Raw genomic sequence first — 23145 nt, 5'->3', positions numbered from 1 at the left:
CAGTGGTTGCAATGAAATTGGCAGGCCAGGCAGCATCTTTAGGAAGAGGTACAGTTGACGTCTCAGGCCGAGACCCTTCTTCAGGGTCTCTGCCTGAAACGTCGACTGTACCTCTTCCTAGAGATGCTGCCTGGCCTGCTGCGTTCACCAGCAACTTTGATGTGTGTTGCTTGAATTTCCAGCATCTGCAGAATTCCTGTTGGTTGCTATGAAATTGTTGGGTCCCTAAAAAACTATCTGGTTGTCTTCAAGGGGTGGAAATCTGCCATCCTTGCCTGGTTTGGGTCCATCAGTACAGTTGACTCTTAATTGCCTCAGTTTAGCAGCGACTTGAGATAGCTAACAAATGCCGTCAGTTTCAGTCATGTCCATGTCCAATGATTAAGTAATTGAGTATATCGTCATAACCATAATTATTCAGCTGTACCAGCAGTTTCATTAGTCTCCATTGTGCCTTCTCTGGTGTTAATGCCATCACACGTTTTCTGTGGTGTGGTAACTAAAGCAGTACTGTAAAGTAGTCTAACTAGTTTCTCTATTGTTGAACCATGTTCTTGCTGCTTGTGGGAAAATATCAAGGTCAGTGATCCAAAGAGAGTGAGCAGTCAGCATGACGTATAGCTCAAGGCGTCGGAGTTTGGAGTTCAGTTCTAGCGCCGTCTGTAAAGAGTCTCTTTACATCCTCTCTGTGGAATGCATGGGTTTTCTTCGGGTGCTCTGGTCTCCTCCCACAGTCCAAAGGTGTATTGGTCATTGCGTGGCTCGAAGGGCCAGAAGGGCCTACATCGCGTTATGTTGCTAAATAAATAAATACATTGCAAACGTAAGTGTTGGGTGGTAAAAGGAAAAAGCAATTGATAAAAAGAGCAACGTTAGAGTACAAGAGTAAATATGAATACATACTGTAAACGTGTCTACAAATACGTAAAAGAAAAATATGAGTGAAGACAAATATGGGCCTCTAGGTTAGAAATGGGAATTCATACTGAAGAACATGGAATACCAGAGCAATGAAGTAAATATTTTGGTTCTACCCTCTCAGAAGAGGACACAAGTAATTTACCAAAATTGTTAAGGAACTAAAGTCTAATGAAAGCTGGAAATTTAAGGAAGTTAGTCAGGACTATTTCCTTGTTAATTTAATATCACTGTAAGCTGATAAATGGAAGTAACAACAGAAACAGTGCATGCCTCAGTTAGAACTTTTTAGAATTCAGTACATTTTGGAATAGCCCTGTAGATGAGAGATTAGCAAATGCAGCCCCATCATTTAAAAAGAGGGGAGAAAGAGAAACCACAAAAGTACAGACTAATTAGCCTGACATGAATAATGGGGAAAATGCTAGAGGCAATTATAAATTTGAGATTAGAGACATTTAGAAAAAATATCAAAGAGATCATACAAAGTCAATATGGATTTCTGAAAGAGAAATCAAATTTGACAAACATGCTAGAGTTTTTTTTTGAGGATATGACTGGTGGAATAGATAAGGGAGAATCAGTACATGAGAAGCATTTGGATTTTCAGAAAGCTTCTGATAAAAATTTCACAGAAAAGATTAATGTGCAAAATTAATATATTTTAATGCTCATTAATGAGTAATGTATTGACATGGATCACAAATTGTTTGACAATTTGGATGAAGGAACCAATTAATTTTCCAAGTTTTCTGACAGCACTGAACTGGGTGGGATTATAACTTGAGAGGAAGACGCGAAGAGACTCCAAAGCAGTTTTTTTTCGATTGAGGCAAAGCAATGGCAGCTGCATTTTCATCCTCATAAGTTCAAGGTGATGTGCTTGGGAAGATGAATAAGAAGAGGGCATAAATTATGAATTATAGGCCCCTATTGTTTACTGAACTGCTGCACGAAAGGGTGTTGAGGCCAACTTACTAAAATATTTAAGAGAAAGATGGGTGCGTTTCTATATGCAAAATACATCAAAGGGTGCAGGGAGAGTGCAAGGATATGGTATTAAGATAGAAGATCACTTATGATTATACTGAATGGTTGAAAGGCTTAATGGCCTAGTCCTGTTCTAATTTTCTGTGCCTCAATGTTTTTTCTATGTTTCAGTCAATGTCTTGGTTTTCTTGTGGTGACTACACTTCAAAATACTTTGACGGCTTCAAAGTGCTCTGCAGAGTTTCCTGAGGTTGTGAAAAACACAAATATAAATTCATGCTTTTCCTTAACATTTAATGGTCTGGAATTGTAAGGTCTCTGCACTTAGAGATGGTTGCAATCCCGTCCTCTTTCATTCCCCCCTCTCCCCCCCAAAAAGGCTCTGCATGGTCAGAAACATTCCTTAAAGGATTTTACAATATGGCGAGAGAATGGCCCAGAGCTTTCCCTAGGCAATAAGAGGAAATATGCACTCAAGATAAATCTTTCCTGTGATCTACAACACACACAGCAAAACATATTCTCCCTCTTGCCTAAGGTCTTCTTCTATTGCTCTTACTACCTTTGATCTTCAAACACAGCCCAGCAAAGTGGGCTCTGTGTGGTCTCCAGGATGGGGGATAAGGGGTAAGGAGAGAAAGAGAAGGAATCTTCACAAAAAAAGGAAAGAACTGAGTGAGAACCCTGGCAGTGGACAATGTACGATCAGTACCATAGTGGATTTACACCAGACCTCTGTAGCAGCTGAACCACCATGGATAAGGCTTCCAAGAAGACAAAACTGGAAATTTTCGCAAGGGCACTTAAAGCTTTCGTCCAAGCAAAATATATTCTCAGTTTGTAGTGCATATTCCTGTCACATTTATAACTTCAATAGTACCAGGCCTCCACCAGTCTTCCTCATTGATGCCAATGTGACTCATTCTGAGTAATGAAGTTTTTCCCTAAACCCTTTCTAAAGCTCTCTCTCTCCCCCCCCCACCCCCCCCCCCGACCCCCATCTCTCTGTTCTTTCTGGAATACTGGTTTAATTTAATATACTTTTCTCTCAAGTGGAATCTGATTGACCACATTCCAAACAATCCGTCTAAACTCTTGCATTCCACTGAACTTGCTTGTAAAGCTTCAACATACGCATAAAGAAACACTTGGGAAATGCAGAATACAGGAACCAGGACATCTGGGGTCTCCTATGACATCTGCTCAAATTGACCCAGCATTGATTAAATAGCAACAGACTCTTAATTGACCTCAAAATAAAATGAGATCTTACTTAATGGTCTTCATGGCCTCAAATTGAAAAACACTTCACTTTCCAGGACGCAGTCTTCCTGATCGTAAAAGTCTTCAGTTATGATGTGGAATATAGTATTATTTAGTCTTTTGTTTATACACAAGAGTAAATAAGTGGGATTCTAGATTTTGTACAGCAGTGAGCCGGAAAAGCTAAACCTTGAGAAGTCACTGAGAGATCACAGTTCAAATTTCCTGTGCAGTTTTGGATATCTTACTCAAGAAAGGACAGGGCAGAAGGGCTTGTAATTAAGGGAGTTTATTTACATCCTCAACAACTTGTTTTACTAATTACCTTTAAATATTAAAATATTTTATGAGACTTCACAGGAGTATTATCAAATAAAATTTGACTCCAAGTTAACTTAGTCAAAAATTAGACTTTAATGAGAGTTTGACAGAAGGGAAGAGCTAGAGATGCAAAGAGTTAGGGGATGGAATACATTACTTTGGGGCCAAAGTATCTGAAGGCACTGCTGACAGTGGTGGATAGGTAAAAATTGGATACGCAAGATGACGAGATTGTGTAGAGAAAGGATTTTGTGGGGTTGAAAGGCAGGAGGAAGTTGTAAAGAATTAAGGAAAGATGCTACAGAGGGACTGAGTGAAGGATGAGAATTTTTGAAATAAACCCTGTCCAACAGAAGATTGTGAAAGTCAGTGAGTGGAGCGTGAAGGGTGAAAGAGAATCTGTGTGACTTATAAACAACGTGCTGTTCGTTCAATTGTCTGCTGATTAACAAGTTTACAACTGTATTTTTTTTAGTCAGAAAAGCTACTCTGTGCCATGCTCTCCAAGTGGTGAAAGTCGAGGAGAGCGACAAAGGAAAATTATCTCTGATGCTCCCAGATTGTTCTCTACCAACCCCGGAGGAGAGGGGGTTTAAACTCTAGAACATACAGTTAACATTCTACATCCAACTCATTCACCAATAGCTAGGTGACAGGCTACTGATAGTTAAACAAAAACTAAGGTTCCACTTGATCACCTCAGCCTCTAGCTGGCCTTGTGACCATGACTTTCTTTAAAAACGGCTATCCTTCTGTGAAGTGGTTAATCAACATGGCTACTGTCTCCTGTTGGTTTATCTTCCGCTTCTTAATTGAGATTTTTGCAGGTAGTTTTATTTGGGCCAGACCACGATCTGAGCCATATCCCTTTGGTCCCAATGCATCATTCATCCCCATTCCTCCCTCCCCCGCCCACCAGTGCGAGCCAGTTTCTCACGGTGTCTGCCTTTTTCCAACAGTTCACGGCATCAAATGGACCTGCAGTAATGGGAACACCAGCGCCGGTTTCTCAGTGGAGCAGCTTGTTCAGCAGATCCTGGACAGCCACCAGACCAAGCCTCAGCCTCGCACTCACAACTGCCTGTGCACCGGCAATCTGGGTAGGACTAACTGGGAGTAACCCTTCTAATTAACATGAACCTTTTGGCATATGAAGCTTTAAAAATTAAATCTGGGGATTTTTGTCCCATTAATACTGCCCCTCATCCTCCACAACCTCACCATCACTCTCCCGAATCTGTTCATTCCCTTAGCTTCCGCCCGTCTCACTGGGACAATGAGTGTCACTGGATTATTCAACCATGGTGACTCTCCCAGAAAAGCCCACTCCTCTCCTTGCTGATCCTCTATTGAGGGGAGATGCCCACAGATTGCCATGTCATTTCTTTTGTTTTCCACTTACAGGGAAATAAAGAAGGCGTTTGTGGTTTTGAAAGTGCAAGAACCAGGGGATAACATGCACAGACACACACAAATCACATGCCATGTACTATGCACTGCAGGTCACACAATACCGCTCTCAACCTCAGGATGTTTTAAAGCTCTTTAGAGCCAGTGAAGAGCTTTTTGAAGAGTAGTCACTATTGTAGTGTGGGAAATGCGAATGGAATTTTACACACAGCACATTCCCTGCAATGTGATCATTGTCATCAAATGTAAAAGTTAATGTAGCTGGGATACTGAAGAAAGCTCCTCCACTCTGTTTAAGAATGCTGCCTTGGTATATTTTGTATCCACGCGAGAAAGCAGAATGGACCTCACTTTTGCATCTCTTCTAAAAAGTGGCAAATCTGTGAGTGCGGTGCTGGTGAGCGCGTGGAACAATGCATTGCATTGTGCAGTGCTCCTTTCAGGATGAGGGAAACGAGGCTGACTGGGTAATAATGAGAATCTTGATCAGTTGGCGGGCAAACTGCGGTGAATGATGGGAGGGGAATGGACCTTTGTTCTTAAATCAATGCTATTCTATAACATTGATTTCAGGTGTCATAGATTTATTAAGCATACAGGGCATGTAATTGTACAGATACAAGGCAAGTTCTGGTTTTAGTTACAACCAGAACTAATGAGAGTTGATTTGTATTTTAACTGCATTATAACGACTTTAATTTATGCAATACTTTTCAAAAGATTCCAAGCTGGCTAACAGAAGCTTTATCTAACAAAACAAAATGACACGGATCCACATAAAGAGATAATCAGATAGGTGACCAAAGGTCTGGTCAGAAAGGTAGGTTTTAAGGATAAGCTGAAAGAGAAGAGTAACACACACAAAATTTGGATTTCTAGCATCTGCAGATTTTCTCTTTTATGTGAAGAGAAGGGTGTCAGATGAGAGGGTGTAGGGATGCAACGATAGGCTTTGGGAATCTCAGGATTCAAGGGAGCAGCAATGGCGGTCTTCCATCTAGGCTAGGTTTGATCCCCGGTCAAGACTGAGATGGCAAGGCATTATGGATGGGAGAACTGTAGGAGTCAAGTACCTGGGAAAGAGTGTTGATGCAGAGTTCAGAAGAGCTTCTGAGGCAGTTAAGTGCCAGTGATGGAGGATTTCAGTGAATAAGCAGATTAGTCTGATATCTGATGGCACTTCCAACAGTGTAATACTCCCTCAGTACCGGAAACAGAAGTGTTGTCCTGAAATTTGAGCTCCATCCCTGAAGTGGGACTTGAATCATAGCCTTCTGCCTCAGGTGCATAAGAGGGATTCACTGAGTCACTGTTAACCTGACTCGGTGAGATGCTCTGATGTGTCTCCAGATGGGATGAGTTATTCGGCATGACACTGGACCAATGATGTTTGGGAAGGTGGGGGAAGAGAGTTCCTTGCCTGGATGCTAAAGTATATGTATCTCTGGGGAAAGTTCACCTGGAGCTTTTGAATTCTCTTCCAAAAGCTTCCTACATTAAAGCTCTCCTTCATGCTGACCCATGTGGCTCAGTGTAACTTGTGGGAGGGAAGAGGATGAAGTAAATATCATTGAGTTGCCAATTGATTGGATTTGCCTATTCTTACTTCCACCATCTCCCCACCACCCCAACCTAACTTCCTCCTCTAGGTGCCGGGAGCAGTGTCCACCACAAGTGCAACAGTGCCAAACACCGCATCATATCACCAAAGGTGGAACCACGAACAGGTGCCTACAGCAGCCACCCAGAGGTCCAAAATAATGATGTGTCTGAGGGCAAGAATGACCATGGTCATGGCAAAGTCTCAAGCCGTGAGAAACGGAATGGTAAACTGGCCAAACCTGTCCTGCTGCATCAGAACAGCACTGAAGTCTCCTCCACCAACCAGGTGGAGGTGCCTGACACCACCCAGAACTCCCCAGTCTCCATCAGCAGTGGTCTAAACAGCGAAACGGACATGGCCGACAGCCCCGCCATCACTGGCGTCTCCAGCATGGCCGTGGCCTCGGTCATGTGCAGCCTAAGCCAGAATGCCACCGTTTTCATGTCAGAGGTCACCAACGAGGCAGTGTACACCATGTCTCCCAGCGCGGGCCCCGGCCAGCACCTCATCGCCTCAGATGCGGGAGCCCAAGGCCTGGTCCTGGCTGTCAACTCAGATGGACACAAGTTTGCATTCGCCTCCTCAGCAGCTGCTGGAAACCCAGATGGATTGTCCATGATGTCAGCCAGTGTGGCAGAAGACTTGGTCCTCTCCTCCACCCTGGAGAGCAGCGAGAAGATTCCAGAGGCCAACATGAACTTTGACCCTGACTGCTTCCTCAACAACCCTAAGCAAGGCCAGACATATGGTGGAGGAGCCCTGAAAAATGACAGCAACAATGGCAACCAACGACAGCCACCAGGCAGCGAGGCTAGCTATTCCTTCAGTGGGCCCCTGGTAAAGGAGATCAAGACAGAGGATAACTCGTTTGACCAACAAATGGGCAAGGAAGGGTTCCAAACCAGCTCCACTCCAGCCTCCATTTCCTTGACACCTGGCTCGGCCTTGCTCTCCTCTGGGGGCCTCAGTCCCAGCACTACTCTGGAACAGATGGATTTCAGCGCCATTGACTCCAGTAAAGACTTTTCCTCTGGTTACACCCAGAATGTCCAGAGCCCCCATGTCCACCAGAACCCCTCACCCAGCTTCTTCCTGCAAGAGGCCAATAAAGCTCATCACCTGGAGCCCACCACACATAGCAATGGTCTGAGTGACAGTGGCGGAACACCTTTCGCCAGCACCTTAGGGCTGGCCAATGTCAAGACAGAGTCACCCACGCAGACTGCATCCAGCTGCAATGGTCCAGTGCAGCAGGGCCGCGTCGATGCCACCCCTTCCCTACAGCTGCTTCAGTTCCAGGCCAACTTTCAGCCCATCGCAGCAGAGACAGAGGTTCCCATGGAGACAACGGCTCCATCAGAGGGAGGCGAGGGCCTCCTGAAATCAGCCGAGCTCCCGGCCTGCAGCACTGAGCACTACATCCAGGCTGAGGGCGGAGGGGGCAATGGGCTGCCCATCCTCCAGGGCAACATGGTGTCGAGCCTGTACCCAGTAGCCCATCACAGTCTGGGGGCCTCAGCAAACATGGAGCTCAACCTGGACCACTTTGACATCTCCTTCAGCAATCAGTTCTCAGATCTGATCAATGACTTTATATCGGTGGAGGGCAGCGCCAACACGCTGTACGGGCAGCAGCTGGTGGCGAGCGAGGCGGGAGCTGGGACCAGCCTGCAGCAGTCAGAGGACGAGAGAGCCAGGGTGGCAACCTTCAGCCAGGCTGAGATCTGCATCCCTTGCTGCAGCCCTCAGCCGCAGCAGCAACAACAGCAGCAGCCGCAGCAGCAAGGCCTCCAGCTGAGCAACGGCGAGAGCGGGGGCAGCTCCATGACCTACATGCACGTGTCCGAAGTGGTGTCAGCTCAGGGAGCCCTGGGGTCGCTGCAGCAGAGCGGCCGATTGTTCATGGTGACGGATTACTCTCCGGAGTGGTCTTATCCTGAGGTAAGGGACTCCGCTGGGAATGACTTCCATTCGCACTAAAATCATCTCCTCATCTTCCTACTTGGGGCGTCCCCTAGTTTGTGAAAACTATGGCCTCTTTCTCCCAAAGAAAGCAGCCTCCTCTAATTCACTCCATCAGTTCCTTCAGGGTATTAATATTCTTTATTAAAACAGTCAAAAAAAACTTTTGCCCCTTTAACCCATCTCATCTATGCCAACTGTGTTGCTCAGCAAGCTCATCCCATCAGCCCATATTCGGCTCATAGTCCCCTAAGCCTCCCCTATCCATATATTCATCTACAGTAGATAGCCTTTAATGTGCCCAACTCAACCACTGTATCTGGCAACTCGTTCCAGACACACACCACCCAAGCTGTTTCTGATGTCTCTTTTAAATCATTCACCCCTGATTTTAAACCTGTGACCCCTTGTTTTTAACACACCCTCCTTGGGAACAAGACACTGCACTTTCACCCCTGTCAATGCCCCTCATGATCTTATATACTGCTATCAAGTCACTGCTCAATAGCCTATGCTCCAGGGAATAAAGTGCTAGTCTATACAATCTTTCCCTTTAACTCAAAACTCCATGTTACCAAGCAACATTCCGGTTAGTCCTTTCTAAAGTCTTCTTGATTTAATAACATCTTTCCTGCAGCCGAGTGACCAAACTGTACACGATGATCCCAGCACGGCCTCACCAGCATCTTATATAACTGCAACATCCCAATTCCTATACTCATTGCTGTGACTGGTGCAGACCAGTGTGCTAAACACATTCTTCAGCACCCCAAACACCTGTGACGTAGCTTTCAGCAAGCAAGCAAGTTTATTTGGATGGCACTTTTCAAGCAGAAGGCAATTCAAAGTGCTTTACATAGAACAAGATATAAAAATCAAACATCAAGTTTCAGACAATATATAAGAGAATAAAATCACACAAAAAATAGATAAGATAAATACAAGTTACAGAGCCGGAGATCCTAATTAAAAGTCTCAGTTAAACAAATTTTTATGCTTCAATTTAAAAGAACTTAAAGTTGGGGAGATTTCAGATCCTTTGGAAGGTTATTCCACATATGTAGAGCAAAGTAACTAAAAGTTAAAAGTATAGTAACTAAAAAACAAATTATGTACTTGCATTCCAAGATCCCTCTGTTCCATTACACTCTCCAGAGCCCTACCATTCATTGTTTAAGTCCTAACCTGGTTTGATCTCCCAAAAGGCAATACTTCGAGTTTATCTGAATTGAATGCCATTTCCGAAGCCTTAGCCTGCATACACAACTGATCAAGATATCCCATGTTTTATAACCTTCTACACTATCTGCAACACCAGCTATATAAGTATCATCCACGGACTTACTAACCATGCCTTTAAATTTGCATCCAAATCACTTTTTATAAATTACGAGCAACAAAAGTCCCTGTGGCATACTATTATACACAGAACTCCAGTCTGAGAAACGATCCTCCACCTTCACCCTCTGCCTCCTACCACTGAATTCAATCTGCTATATCCCCTGGATCCCAGATGAGCCTTGCTTATCCGTGATAACATTATAGTAAATCCCTGCCCCCTACCCATCAACTAACGTCTTTCCGAAGTTTAAAGCTGAGAAATGAACACAATATTCTCACTGGGTCTGAAATGATCAGCATAAGATCCTTGCCAATGCATTCAGTGCCACTAGATGGAGACAGTGTTTGCTTCTTAAAATTCTTTAGTCTGAAACAGACCAACACACAGATGCTGCTGTTGCATTTCACCGTTTCCCCACCTTTCCTTCTTGTAAATGTCCTCCTAATGCTTGAGGATTTTGACTCCAATTCATCCTCACTAATATCCTCAGTCCTTCCCCTCAAAGGTTGGGTTGCTAAGAACAGATATCTGTGTTTAGTATTGGTATTGATTTGGTTTTGTATTGTCATGTGTACCAAGGTACAGTGAAAACAGGGAATTTGAGTTAATCTCGGGATTGGCTTAACACTGACAGGAACAATGAAATGCTTGTCTTGCCTACTGTTCAAACAGATCAATAATTACCGTGAGACAGAGAAACAGAATTAGGCCATTCGGCCCATCAAGTCTGCCCCGCCATTTCATCATAGCTGATCCATATTCCCCTTCAAGCCAAATCTCCTCCCTTCTCCCCATAACCTTTCACACTCTGACTAATCTAAAACCTATCAAACTCCGCCTTAAATACACCCAATGACCTGGACTCCACAGCCACCTGTCGGAAAGAAATCCACAGATCCTCCACCATCTGGCAAAAGAAATTACTCCTCATCTCTGTTGTAAATGGATGTCCCTCTATCCTAAGGCTGTGCCTTCTGGTCCTAGACTCTTCCATTATAGGAAACATCCTCTCTACATCCATTCTATATAGGCCTTTCAACATTTGATAGGTTCCAATGAGATCTCCCCTCAATTCCAACGAGTACAAGCCCAGAGCCATTAAACGCTCCTCATACAATAACCCTTTCATTCCCAGAATCATTCTTGTGCACCTCCTCGGAACCGTCTCCAATGTCAGTACATCCTTTCTTAGATAAGAGGCCCAAAACTGCTCACAATACTCCAAGTGAGGCCTCACCAGTGCCTTTTAAAGCCTCAACATTACATCCTTGCTTTATATGCTAGTCCTCTCAAAATAAATGCTAACATTGCATTTGCCTTCCTCACCACCAACTCAACCTGCAAGTTAGCCTAGGGAATCCTGCACAAGGACTCCCAAGTCCCTTTGCACCTCAGATTTTTGAATTTTCTTCCCGTTTGGAATAGTCTATGTGTTTATTCCTTCTACCAAAGTGCATGACCATACATTTCCCAACACTGTATTCCATCTGTCACTTCTTTGCCCAGTCTCCTAATCTGTATAGTCATTTTGGAGTCTCCCTGCTTCTCAACACTACCTGCCCCTCCACCTATCTTCATATTGTTTGGAAACTTGACTACAAAGCTATCAATTCCTTCATCCAAATCATTGCCATTTAACGTGAAAAGAAGCAGTCCCAACACCAGCCCCTGCGGCACACTACTAGTTAGTGGCAGCCACCAGAAAAGGCCCCCTTTATTCCCACACTTTTTTGCTTCCTGCCAGTCAGCCGATCTTTTATCCGTGCTGGTATCTTTCCTGTTTTACATTGGGCTCTTATCCTTTAAGCAGCCTTTAATCCAGTATCCAAAACTTTCTATACTTTCTCCCTTCTATACTGCAACTCATCCCAGTGACTGCAATTTTGCACTATCTTCTGCCTGTCCTTCCTGACAGACTGGATCTGCTTGTCTACCAACTGTCTGTTCCTCAGCCCTATCGCTCCAGTTCCTATCCCCCTTGTAAGTTAATTTAAACTCTCCCCAACAGATCTAGCAAACCTGCCTGTAAGGATATTGGTCCCCTTTGGGTTCATGTGTAACCTGTCCTTTTTGTACAGGTCACACCATCTCCAGAAGAGATCCCAGTGATCCAGAAACCTGAAGCCCTGCCCGCTGCACCAGTTCCTCAGCCACACATTCATCTGCCACGCCTTCCTATATGTTATAATTATGTGGTTCTGTCAGTGTTAGTCTTTGGTTTGTCCTGTTTTTCTGTGATATCACTCTGGAGGAACATTGAATCATTTCTTAATGCATGCATTTCTAGATGACAATAAATGAGGACTGAGTGTTCTCATAATCTAATCTAATCTAAATCTATTTTTACTATCACTAGCATGTGGCACAGACAGCAATCCAGAGGATTACACTGTGCATTGAGGTAGAACAAAATAAAACAATAACAATGCAGAATGAAGTGTAAAAGCTACAGAGAAAGTGCAGTGCAGATAAACAATAAGGTGCAAGATCATAACGAGGTGGTTTGTGGGGTTAAAAACACAAGAGATTCTGCAGATGCTGGAAATCTTGAGGAACAGACAAAAAGTGCCAGAGGAACTCAGCAGTTCAGGCAGCACTTATGGAGAGGAATAAATAGTCGACATTTCAGGCTAAGACCCTTCCATCAGGACTGGAGTGGAAGAGGCAAGAAGCTAGAATAAGAAGGTTGAGGAAGAGGGGAAGAAGCTGACAGGCTGATAGATAAAACCAGGTGAGGAGGAATGTGGGTGAGTGGGAGAGGGAGGTGAAGTAAGAAGCTGGGAGGTGTTGGTTGGAAGAGGGATACAGCTGAAGAAGAAGGAATCTGATAAGGGAAAATCATGGACCACGGAAGAAGGGGAAGGAGGAAGGGCTGTTGAGAAGAGAAGGGGTAAGACAGTAGCCAGAATGGGGAATGGAAAGAGAGAGAGAAGGGGGAAGTTGGAGAAATCGATGTTCGTGCCATCATCTTGGAGGCTATCTAGACAGAATATGAAGTGTTGCTCCTCCAACCTGCCAGTAGAGGAGGTCATGGACAGACGTGTTGGTAAGGGAAAGGAAATTCAAATTGAAATGGTTAGCCATCAGGAGACCCTGCCTTTTGTGGCGGACAGAGCAAGGGTGATTGATAAAGCAGGTCTCTAATCTCTGTCTGTATAACGAGCACTTACATGGGGTTCTGGATAGGTTTGTCCCATTAAGGCAGGGAAAAGATGGTAAAGTGAAGGAACCATTGTTGACAAGAGATGTGGAACATCTAGTTAAGAAGAAGAAAGAACTTTGGTTTAGGAAGCAAGGATCTGACAGGGCTCTAGGGAGTTACAATATAGGTAGGAAGGAGCAGATGACACAAAGGTTGGTAGAGTGGTGGATAGTGCAGAAGGTTGTCATAGGTTATAATAGGACATTGACAGGATGCAGAGCTGGGCTGAGAAGAGGCAGATCCAGTTGAACCCGGAAAAGTGTGAAGTGATTCACTTTGGAAGGTGGAATTTGAAGATAGAATACAGGGTTAATTGTACGATTCATAACAGTGTGGAGGAACAGAGGGATCTTGGGACCCACATCCATAGATCCCGCAAAGTGGCTGCACAAGTTGATAGGGTCATTAAGATGCTGGTTGGTGTGTTGGCCTTCATGAGTCAGGGGATTGAGTTCAAGAGCAGTGAAGTAATGTTGTAGCTCTATAAAGCCCTGGTTAGATCATGCTTAATTCCGGTTGCCTCATTATAGGAAGGGTATGAAAGCTTTAGAGAGGGTGCAGAAGAGATTTACCAAGGAGCTGTGTTAAGAGGATAGATTGAGCAAGTTAGGGCTTTTTCCCTTTGGAGCAAAGGAGGATGGAAGGTGGCTTGATAGAGATATATAGGATAATAAGAGGCATAGATCAAATGGACTTTGTCCCAGGACAGAACTGGCTAATATTAGGAGGCATAATTTAAGGTGATTGGAGGAAAGTATAGGGGTGATATCAGAGATACGTTTTTTTTACAGAGTGGTAGGTGCATGGAATGAGCTGCCAGGGGTAGTGGTAGAGGCAGATACATTAGGGACATTAAAGAAACTCTTGGATAGGCATGTAGCAATCAGATTACAAAGTGTGGCTTCAGAAGTTTGAAGGTTTGTTTCCACTGCTTAAACACATTTAAAAAGTGTGCAAGGTGCATCAAACGATGATTGTTACATACTAGGGTTGGGAAGAAATAAGGGGTTCAAACTAAGCAGAGGGCAAATACAAAGAAGCCTCCTAATTCCACAGTATTAACATGTAGGGCAAATGCGTGGATGAAAGAAAGTGGAGGGCTGTGAAGGAGGGAAGGGTTATATTGATGCTAGAGTAGGTTAAAAGGGTGGTGCAACATTGTGAGCTGAAGACCCTGTACTGTGCTGAAATATTCAACGTTCTAAGGGAGGTGCCAATCAGTATTCGGGAAGTTGAAGTAATGCATGACAACAACCCTGTCATCTTTGCACCTTTCCAAAGTCCACCTCCTGATCTGCTCCTCGGTGTCTCTGTTGCTGTTGGGGAGCGGGGGGGCTTATGGAATACCCCCAACAGAGTGTTTGCTCCCTTTTTCTGATCTCCAGCCACACTGACTCAGTAGACAATCCCTCCATGACGTTCTCCCTTTCTGCAGCTGTGATACAATCTCTGACTAGCAATGGCACTTGCACACCTCTCACCCTGCCCCTTTTGAAACATCTAAATTCCAGAACATCCAGCAGCCTTTCCTGCCTTTGTGAAAGTCAGATGTCTATAAACTATCAAGGAATGATGGAGTCATAAAGGAGCAAAGGAGGCATTGGATCCATTCTGTTACCTCTACAAAGGTTTACTCCACTACCTCTACTCTTTTCCCATTTTTCTCTCTAATTATTTATTGAACCCCTTATGGAAGTTACTAATAAATCTGCTTCCACCCTCTCAAGCAGTGTAAACTGATCATAACTGACTGAGTGGTAGTAAGTTATCGCAGTTATTCTATCAAGTTTTTAAAATATGTAGTGTGGGAAGTTTTGACACAAGCTTGAATAAATGGGAGATATATTGAAGAAAAAAGCTGAAGATTACCAGTTTGTAGGAGCTGGACTAAAAATCAACTAGGATAACAGTTGCTCACTTTTCAAAGTTCAAAGTAAATTTATTATCTAAGTACATATATGTAACCAAATACTACCCTCAGATTCATTTTATTGTGGGCATTCACAGCAAATATAAAGAAACACAATAGATTCAATGAAAAACCACATATAATAAAGACAAACAGCCAATGTGCAAAAGATAACAAACTGCAAATACCAAAAGCGTAAAAAACAAAATAATAATAATATTAAATAAATAAGCAATAAATATCAAGAACATGAGTTGCAGTGTCTTTGAAAGTGAGTCCATAGGTTGTAGAATTGGATAAGTGTTGGGTGTGTGAAGTTGAGTGCAGTTATCCCGTCTTGTTCAAGAGCCTGATGGTTGAGAGGAAATAACTGTTCCTGAACCTGGTGTTGTAGGACCTGAGGCTCCCGTACTTCCTTCCTGATGGCAGCAGTGAGAAGAAAGCATAGCCTGGATGGTGGGGGTCCTCGATGATGGATGCTGCTTTCCTATGACAGCAATTCTTGTAGATGTGCTCAATGGTGGAGAGGGCTTTACCCATGATGGACTGGGCTGTACTCACTACTTTTTGTAGCTGTTTCTGTTCGACACATTGTTGTTTCCGTGCCAGGCTGTGATTCAATATATTCTCCACCATGCATCTATAGAAGTTTGTCAAAATTTTAGATGATATGCCAAATCCTCACAAACTTCTAAAAGTAGAGATGCTACCATGCCTTCTTTGTTTTGGCGCTTATGTGTAGGCCTCGGGAAAGATCATGAATTTAAAGTTGCTCACCCTCTCCACCTCGAATCCCTTGATGAGGACCAGTTCATAGACTTCTGGTTTCCTCCTGTGGCCAATAATCAGCTCCTTGGTGTTGCTGCCATTGAGTGAGAGGTTGCTATTGTGGCATCATTCAGCCAGATTTTCGATCTCCCTCCTACATGCCTTTCAGTACCAATATTTTCTCCTTTTAATTCTGAATGTAATGTTTCATTGAAGTTCAATGCTTAAGTTAAATGTGTCTTCATGGGTCAGTGATGGCAGATTGATTAGAAAAGGTCCATATTTGATCCCTGATTTGGAATAGTAAGTCAAGTTTTTAATATTTTAAAGAGAGAGAAATTAACAATTATGAGCCAAAATCAGATAAGCTGTCTCTTATGTGTTCAGACCTCCTTGTCTGATCATGCACAGGAACAGGAAGATCCCCAATGATCTTGCACTTTATTGTTTACCTGCACCACACTTTTTCAGGAACTTTTGCACTTTATTCTACAGTGTTACTGTTTTACCTTGTTCTAACTCAATTCACTGTGTAACAATTTGATCTGAATGAGCAGTATGCAAGGCAAACTTTCACTGTATCTTGGTGCATGTGACAATCATAAACCAATCCCAATACATCTGCAATCAGCCAAATCCAATGCTCCACACACAGCTGGAATTGAGCTTTCTCTTAATGTAAATGAGGTTGAATAGTCTGGCAAGGAAGCGAGATTTGGCAAGGCACAGGAGGGCTGCTGGTAACGCCGAAGCTCTTTCAAGTGAACTTTAACCCTGTGTGGCTGGAATGGGGGTAACAGATGGGAAGAGAAGTGAGTGTAGGAAGGGCAAGATGTACAAGGAAGACGAGGACAAAGCAAATACATTAAAGTCTGACTGGAAACTAAACGAGCCATTGCACTTGCCAGGATGAATGCTCAGTGGGATCTTATTGTTATACCATTGCAGGGCGGAGTGAAGGTGCTGATCACAGGGCCATGGCAGGAAGCCAGCAATAATTACAGTTGCCTGTTTGACCAGATTTCAGTGCCTGCATCTCTTATTCAGCCTGGTGTTCTTAGATGTTATTGCCCAGGTAAGTGAACACCTCATTCATTTGGTTGGTTCACCAGTTGGTTTGTTGGGTGAGGTTGTAGCAATCAAAGAGCCAGGCTTCGTCAGAGCAAGAAATTTCTATGATGATATTCACTCTGTCAGGGTATCTCAAAGCACGTTGTGCCCAGAGCAGTTCATTTATAATGTAGGAAAGGTAGCAACATACTGTAAGGTCCCACCTGCATCCAGATGATGACCAGATCATCTACTTTGGTAATGGGTTTTTTTCCCATTTGTATTTGGAATTTTCAGGACACTGAGTAGCATCTCCCATTGTTCCTTCAAGTAAGAGTCATGGGATCTCTCAAATCACTTCAGTGTAAAGTCTCATCTGAAAAACTGTTCCTTCAGTGCTGTATTACATTGCCAGACTGTGTTCCCTAAAATAGGATTTTAGTGCATCTGACTGAGTCACGGCTATGTTTTCCTAACTCCTGCCATGGAAGTTTAGGTCTCTGTTCAGTAGTTACTCAGAATGAGACAATTTAAGTTAGGAGCTTACCACATGGGGAGTTGTAGGAGTGCTTAGATCAGCTTTACGCCAGGGAGAAAGGCTCAAGTCAAAATTGTGGTTCATCTTTTTTTTAAATTTCTGTGGATAATAATTGGCAGATGGGTATAACAGGTAAAAAACTGTAGATTTTCCCAGTTAATGAAGCAGCTGCAATAACAAACTGTCTTTCTTTCTCATTCTTACCCAGCCCACGACACAGGCCTTGTGACTCTACAGGTTGCCTTCAATAGTCAAATCATCTCAAACTCCGTCGTCTTTGAGTACAAAGCCCGGGCTTTGCCAGCTCTTCCCACATCCCAGCACGACTGGCTCTCATTGGATGGTATGTAGCTCTCTTCACGGCCTGATAATTTTGTTCTTGAGACAGAAGAACTTTGTGTCAATGAGGTTAACATCTTGTTTGGATAGATTGTTCTACATTTGCATTGATAGCTTTTTATCAGAAAGGTTTTGTTGCATAGCAAATGTCATGAACTTGCAGAATGTCCAGAGTTGCATCTGATTTTATTGACTGACGTGTATTCAGTCAGCACATTTACATCCTAAGGATATCCAGTGACTTATCTTGAAGCAGTATACTGTATGTACAGGTTTTCATATTCAGCAAGGTCTCCAGCACTGTTCAAGAGATAAGGTAAGCTAGGAAATTTGCCGATTTTCAAATAAAAATAATTCTGAAGGTGATATGTTCTCAGGATGAAACTCCTGAAGCGTTTAGGAGTATGAACTGCTTTAGTGAGTCTTGTACCAATCGTGTTCATGGCACAGTAAGCACGATTGTTGTGTAACAGTGATCAGATGTGTAGGCTCATCTGGTTCCACGAGTGACATACTTGTTCAAGACTTCAACCTGGCCTGGTGAAGTGCCCAGAAATAATCAGTGTGCACTCTCTTGTGACTATTGACCATAGTGTTCAGCTCATCCATTGCCAGCTTGATGACCCAAACTTGCAACCTCTACCACCAAGAAGGATAAAGGCAGCATGTGATCACAGCCATTTACAGGCTTCCCTAAAGTGTGCACTCCAAACTTCGATGCCGTGACATTAAAGGAATAATGTTCTAAAGCCTGAAACCAACTCCCCAACAGCATGATGGGATGATGGGAGTACTGTCACCAGAGACTCAGTAAAGTGGCTAACCACCACCTACTCAATAATTGCTAGCTTTGCTATCTTCAGTGATTAAGTAAGGGAAAATTATACTGAATATAAAAATTGTCATTGTTTAAAAATATAAAACTGTGTAATTAATAGAGAATGTCCAGTTTCCATGGCATATATTCTTCTGTACATTTCATTGCAATCCTTTCCAGAACATCCTCATCTGAACCTATTTCACAGAAGCTGCTATATGACGATTGATGAAAACAAAATACCCAGAGTGAATGGTTGAAATGCTGGAGTGTTCAAGTTGAACGTCAGGGCATCCAGAATAGGATAAGAAACAGGAGTAGGAATAGATCGCTCATCTATTCCATGGTTGAGCTTATCTATCAGTACCATCCTCCTGTCCTACCTCCATTTCCCTTCATTCCTTTAATGTCCAGGAATCTATTGAGCTCTGATTTGATGGAACTCAATGACTGAGCCACCACAGGCTTTTGAGAAAAATAATTTGAACATATCACCATCTTACTAAGTGAAGAGGTCTTTCCTCTAGTCAATCCAAAACAGCTTGCTGAAACTTATGCTGAAACTGGCGCTGGTTCTAGATGGGGGCAAAGGGATGGGATAGTTGGGATTGGGGATAATTGTTTTTTTCTGCGATATGAAACCAGGGAAGTTATTTTGAATGTAGAATCTGTAGGCAATTTCAAAGAGCAGTGAGATGTAAAAAAAACAATTAGGTGTAGTAAGAAGGCAGGTAGATCAAGAAGTATGGTGAGAAGCCTTCCTACCAGAGGACATCTTCAAAAGGCAGCATTATTAAAAACCCTTGCCATCTAGGACAAAGCTTCTTCTCATTACTACCATTAGGGAGGGGTTACTGGAGCCAGAAATAGCACACTCAGCATTTTAGACTTTTCCCCCTCTGCCGTCAGATTTCTGAATGGTCCATAAACTCACGAACAGTACCTAACTATAAACACGAGAAAGTCTGCAGATAATGGAAATCCAAAGCAACACACACAAAATGCTGGAGGAACTCAGCAGGTCAGGCAGCATCTTTGGAAAAGAATAAACAGTCGATGTTTCGGGCCGAGAAGCTTCTTCAGGATTGAAATGAAAGAGGGAAGACACCAGAATAAAAAAATGGAGGGAGGGGAAGGAGATGAGCTGGAAAGTGATAGGTGAAGCCAAGCGCTTGGGGAAGGTAAAGGGGTAAAGGCCTGGAAGGAAAGGAATCTGATAGGTGAGGGGAGTAGACCATAGGAGAAAGGGAAGGAGGAGGGAACCCAGGGAGAAGTGATAGGCAGATGAGAAGCCACAGTGGGGAATAGAAGAAGTGGGGAGGGGAGGAAAAAAAAAGGAGAAATTGATATTCATGCCGTAAGGTTGGAGGCTACCCAGACAGAATATAAGGCATTGCTCCTTCACCCTGAGGGTGGCCTCATCTTGTCTCAAGAGGAGGCCATGGACTGCATGTCGGAATGGGAATGGTAATCTGAATTTAAATGTTTGGCCACCAGAAAGTTCCACTCTTGGCAGATAGAGCAGAGGTGCCCAGCAAAGTTATCCCCCAATTTACAAGCCCAGCAAAGCCATCCCCCAATTTACAATGGGTTTCATCAATGTAGAGGAGGCTGCATCGAGAGCATTGAACACAATAGATGAGCCCAGCAGATTTGCAAGTGAAGTGTTGCCTCACCTAGAAGGACTGGTTGGGACCCTGAATGGAAGTGAGGCAGGAGGTGAATGGACAGGTGTAACAATTGGGCTGCTTGCAGGGATAAGTGCCGGGACGGAGATTAGTGGACAAGGGAATCGAGGAGGGAGCAATCCCTGCAGAAAGCAGAGAGGGGTGGGGAGGTAAAAGATGTGTTAAGTGGTAGGATTCCTTTGAAGATGTTGGAAGTTGCAGAAAATGATATGTTGTATGCAGAGGCTCCTGGGGAGGTAGGTAAGGGCAAGTGGAACTTTCACTGTTAAGGCAGTGGGAAGATAGAGTGAGCGTGGAGGTCAGGGAAATGGAAGAGATGCAGGTGAAGGCAGCATCAATAGTGGAGGAAGGAAACCCCCGTTCTTTGAAGAAGGAGGACACTTCTGATGTCCTGGAAAGGAAGGCCGCATTCTGAGAACAGATGCAGTGGAGACAAAGGAACTGAGAAAAGGAAATAGTGTTTTTACAGGAGAAAGGGTGGGAAGAGGTATAATCAAGATGATCGTGGGAATTGATAGATTTATAAAAGATGTCAGTTGACAGTTTGTCTCCAAAATGGAAACAGAGAGTTTGAGAAAGGGGAGAGAAGAGGAATACCTAACTACTTATTTACTTCTTATTGCTACTTAGTGTAATTTTATGTCTTGTAATGTACCACAGCCACAAAGCAATAAATTTCACAGCATATGTCAGTGATAATAAACTTGGATGAAACCTTTCACTATAACCTCAAGATTTACGCAAGAAATTAAAAGGACAAAAGGGGTCAAGAAATATTCTTAACAAATAATATACTGGAGAATCCCAGGGGATATATAAGTTTCAGATATGACAAAGGGAATGCAAAAGAAAAGGGAGATTGCACTAAGGATTAAGGAGAACATAAGGACGATCTTTAGAAAGGATCTCCTGGGGAGATCATTATGAGACTATATGGGCAAAACTTAGAATAAGAGAGTGACGATCACTTTGTTGGGTTTATACCATAGACCTCCCAATAGACTGTGGGAATTAGAAGAATAAATATGTAAGCATATTGCAGAGGGATGTAAGACCAGAAGGCTTACAGTAGTGGGAAATTTTAATTTTCCCAGTATTGAATGGGATTACTTTACAGTAAGGGGCTGAGATGGGGCAGAATTTAAGTCTGTCCAAGGAAGTTTTTTGAGACAATGTGCAGACAGCCCTATGAGAGATGGGCAATATTTGACTTTATCTGATAGTATGGAACTGAGCAGAAGGTGAAAGTGTTGGTGATGGATCATTCTAGCCATAATTTTAACTTTCAAAGTAGTTATGGATAGGGGAAAGACTGGTCCTTAAATCTGAAGTGAGTAAACACTTACTTCAGTAGTGTAATAGAAGACTTGGGAGAATCAGATTGGACATTGCAAGAAAAAGGTCAGTTGACATGGGAGTCTTTTAATGGAGTTATACGAATTCAAGGACAATGTGCAAACTGAGAAAGATAAAGTAGTGGATATGGTGTGTATAGATTTTTCGTAAGATGTTTGACAAGGTTCCCCGTGATAGGCTCATTCAAAAGTCATGAGGCATTGGTTTCATGTAAACTTGGCTGCGTGGATTGAGAATTGGCTTATCAACAAAAGGTGGTAGTAGATGGAGGGTATTCTGCCTGTAGGTCAGTAACTAGAGATGCTCCGCAAGAATCTGTACTGGGACACCTGCCCTTTGTGATTTTTATTAACGACTAAAATAAGGAAAATGGAAGGGTAGATTAATAAGTTTACAGATGACAGGAAGGTTTATGGTGTTGTGGTTAGTGTGGAAGGATATGGACAGGATGCAGATCTAGGCAGAGAAATGGCAGGTGGATTTCAGTCTAGAAAAGTGTGAAGAGTGATGCGCTTTGGAAGAGTGCAGGGTTAATAGCAAGATCATTAGCAATGTGGAGGAACAGAGGGATTTTGGGATCCAAGTCCATAGATCCCTCAAAGTTGCCACGCAAATTGATAGGGTGGTTACCAAGGCCTGTGGTGTGTAGGCCTTCATTAATTGGGGGATTGAGTTCAAAAGCCGCAAGGTTATGTGGTAGTTCTATAAAACTCTGGTCAGACCACACTTAGAGAATTGTTTTCAGTTCTGGTTGCCTCATTATACAGGAAGGATGGGGAAGCATAGAGAAGGTGCAGAGGAGATTTACAAGGATGCTCCCAGGATTAGAGAACATGTCTTACAGGGAAAGGTTGAATGAGCTAGGGCTTTTCCATTTTCAGTGGAGAGGGATGAGAGGCATAACCCGTAGTTAGCCAGCACCTTTATCCCAGGGCAGCAATGGTTAGTACCAGAGAATGTCCATTTAAGGTGACTGGAGGAGTGTGTAAGGGAAATGTTTTTTTTGTTTTTCTTTACTATACAGAATGGTATGTACTTGAAATGCACTGTTGGGGATAATGGAAGAGCCTGATACAATAGGGATCCTTAGATAGACACATAGATGTCATAAAAATGGAGGGTTATGGGCTATGTAGTGGGAGAGGGTTAAATTGATTATGGAATAAGTTTATGTAGATCAGTACAACACTGTGTGCTGAAGGGCTCATACTGTGTTGTATTGTTCTATGTTCTACAGGTACAGCAGGCAGTGAAGAAAGCTAATGGCATGTTGGCCTTCATAACAAGGGGAGTTGAGTATAGGAGCAAAGAGGTCCTTCTGCAGTTGTACAAGGCCCTGGAGAGACCCCACCTGGAGTATTATGTGCAGTTTTGGTCTCCAAATTTGAGGAAGGACATTCTTGCTATGGAGGGAGTGCAGCGTAGGTTCACTGGGTTAATTCCAGGGATGGCAGGAATGTCATATGTTGAAAGATTGGAGCGACTGGGCTTGTATACACTGGAATTTAGAAGGGTGAGAGGGGATCTGATTGAAACATATAAGATTATTAAGGGATTGGACACGCTAGAGGCAGGAAACATGTTCAGATGTTGGGGGAGTCCAGAACCAGAGGCCATAGTTTAAGAATAAAGGGTAGACCATTTAGAACAGAGTTGAGGAAAAACTTTT

The 23145-nt window shown here is 43.2% G+C and overlaps 1 protein-coding gene across 7 annotated transcripts in view; it reads left to right on the top strand.

The window, feature by feature from the left end:
* Positions 1-23145, top strand: part of LOC134337713 (calmodulin-binding transcription activator 1-like) — a 1241580-nt gene that overhangs the window by 1100400 nt on the left and 118035 nt on the right. For 5 of the 7 annotated variants that reach the window (XR_010016050.1, XM_063032914.1, XM_063032916.1 and 2 more), the window contains exons 7-10: positions 4452-4592; positions 6552-8446; positions 16637-16763; positions 17485-17619. Coding sequence is in view for 6 of the 7 variants with exons in the window: in XM_063032914.1 (XP_062888984.1) it covers positions 4452-4592; positions 6552-8446; positions 16637-16763; positions 17485-17619 (2298 nt within the window). In the remaining variant the exon portion in view is untranslated. The remainder of the gene's footprint in view (positions 1-4451; positions 4593-6551; positions 8447-16636; positions 16764-17484; positions 17620-23145) is intronic. The other 2 variants (XM_063032918.1, XM_063032917.1) reach the window with 1 other exon arrangement.

This window comes from Mobula hypostoma, chromosome 25 (assembly GCF_963921235.1).
Source record: "Mobula hypostoma chromosome 25, sMobHyp1.1, whole genome shotgun sequence".
NCBI classification, from domain to species: domain Eukaryota; kingdom Metazoa; phylum Chordata; class Chondrichthyes; order Myliobatiformes; family Myliobatidae; genus Mobula; species Mobula hypostoma.
This window is presented reverse-complemented; position numbering and strand designations above follow the sequence as displayed.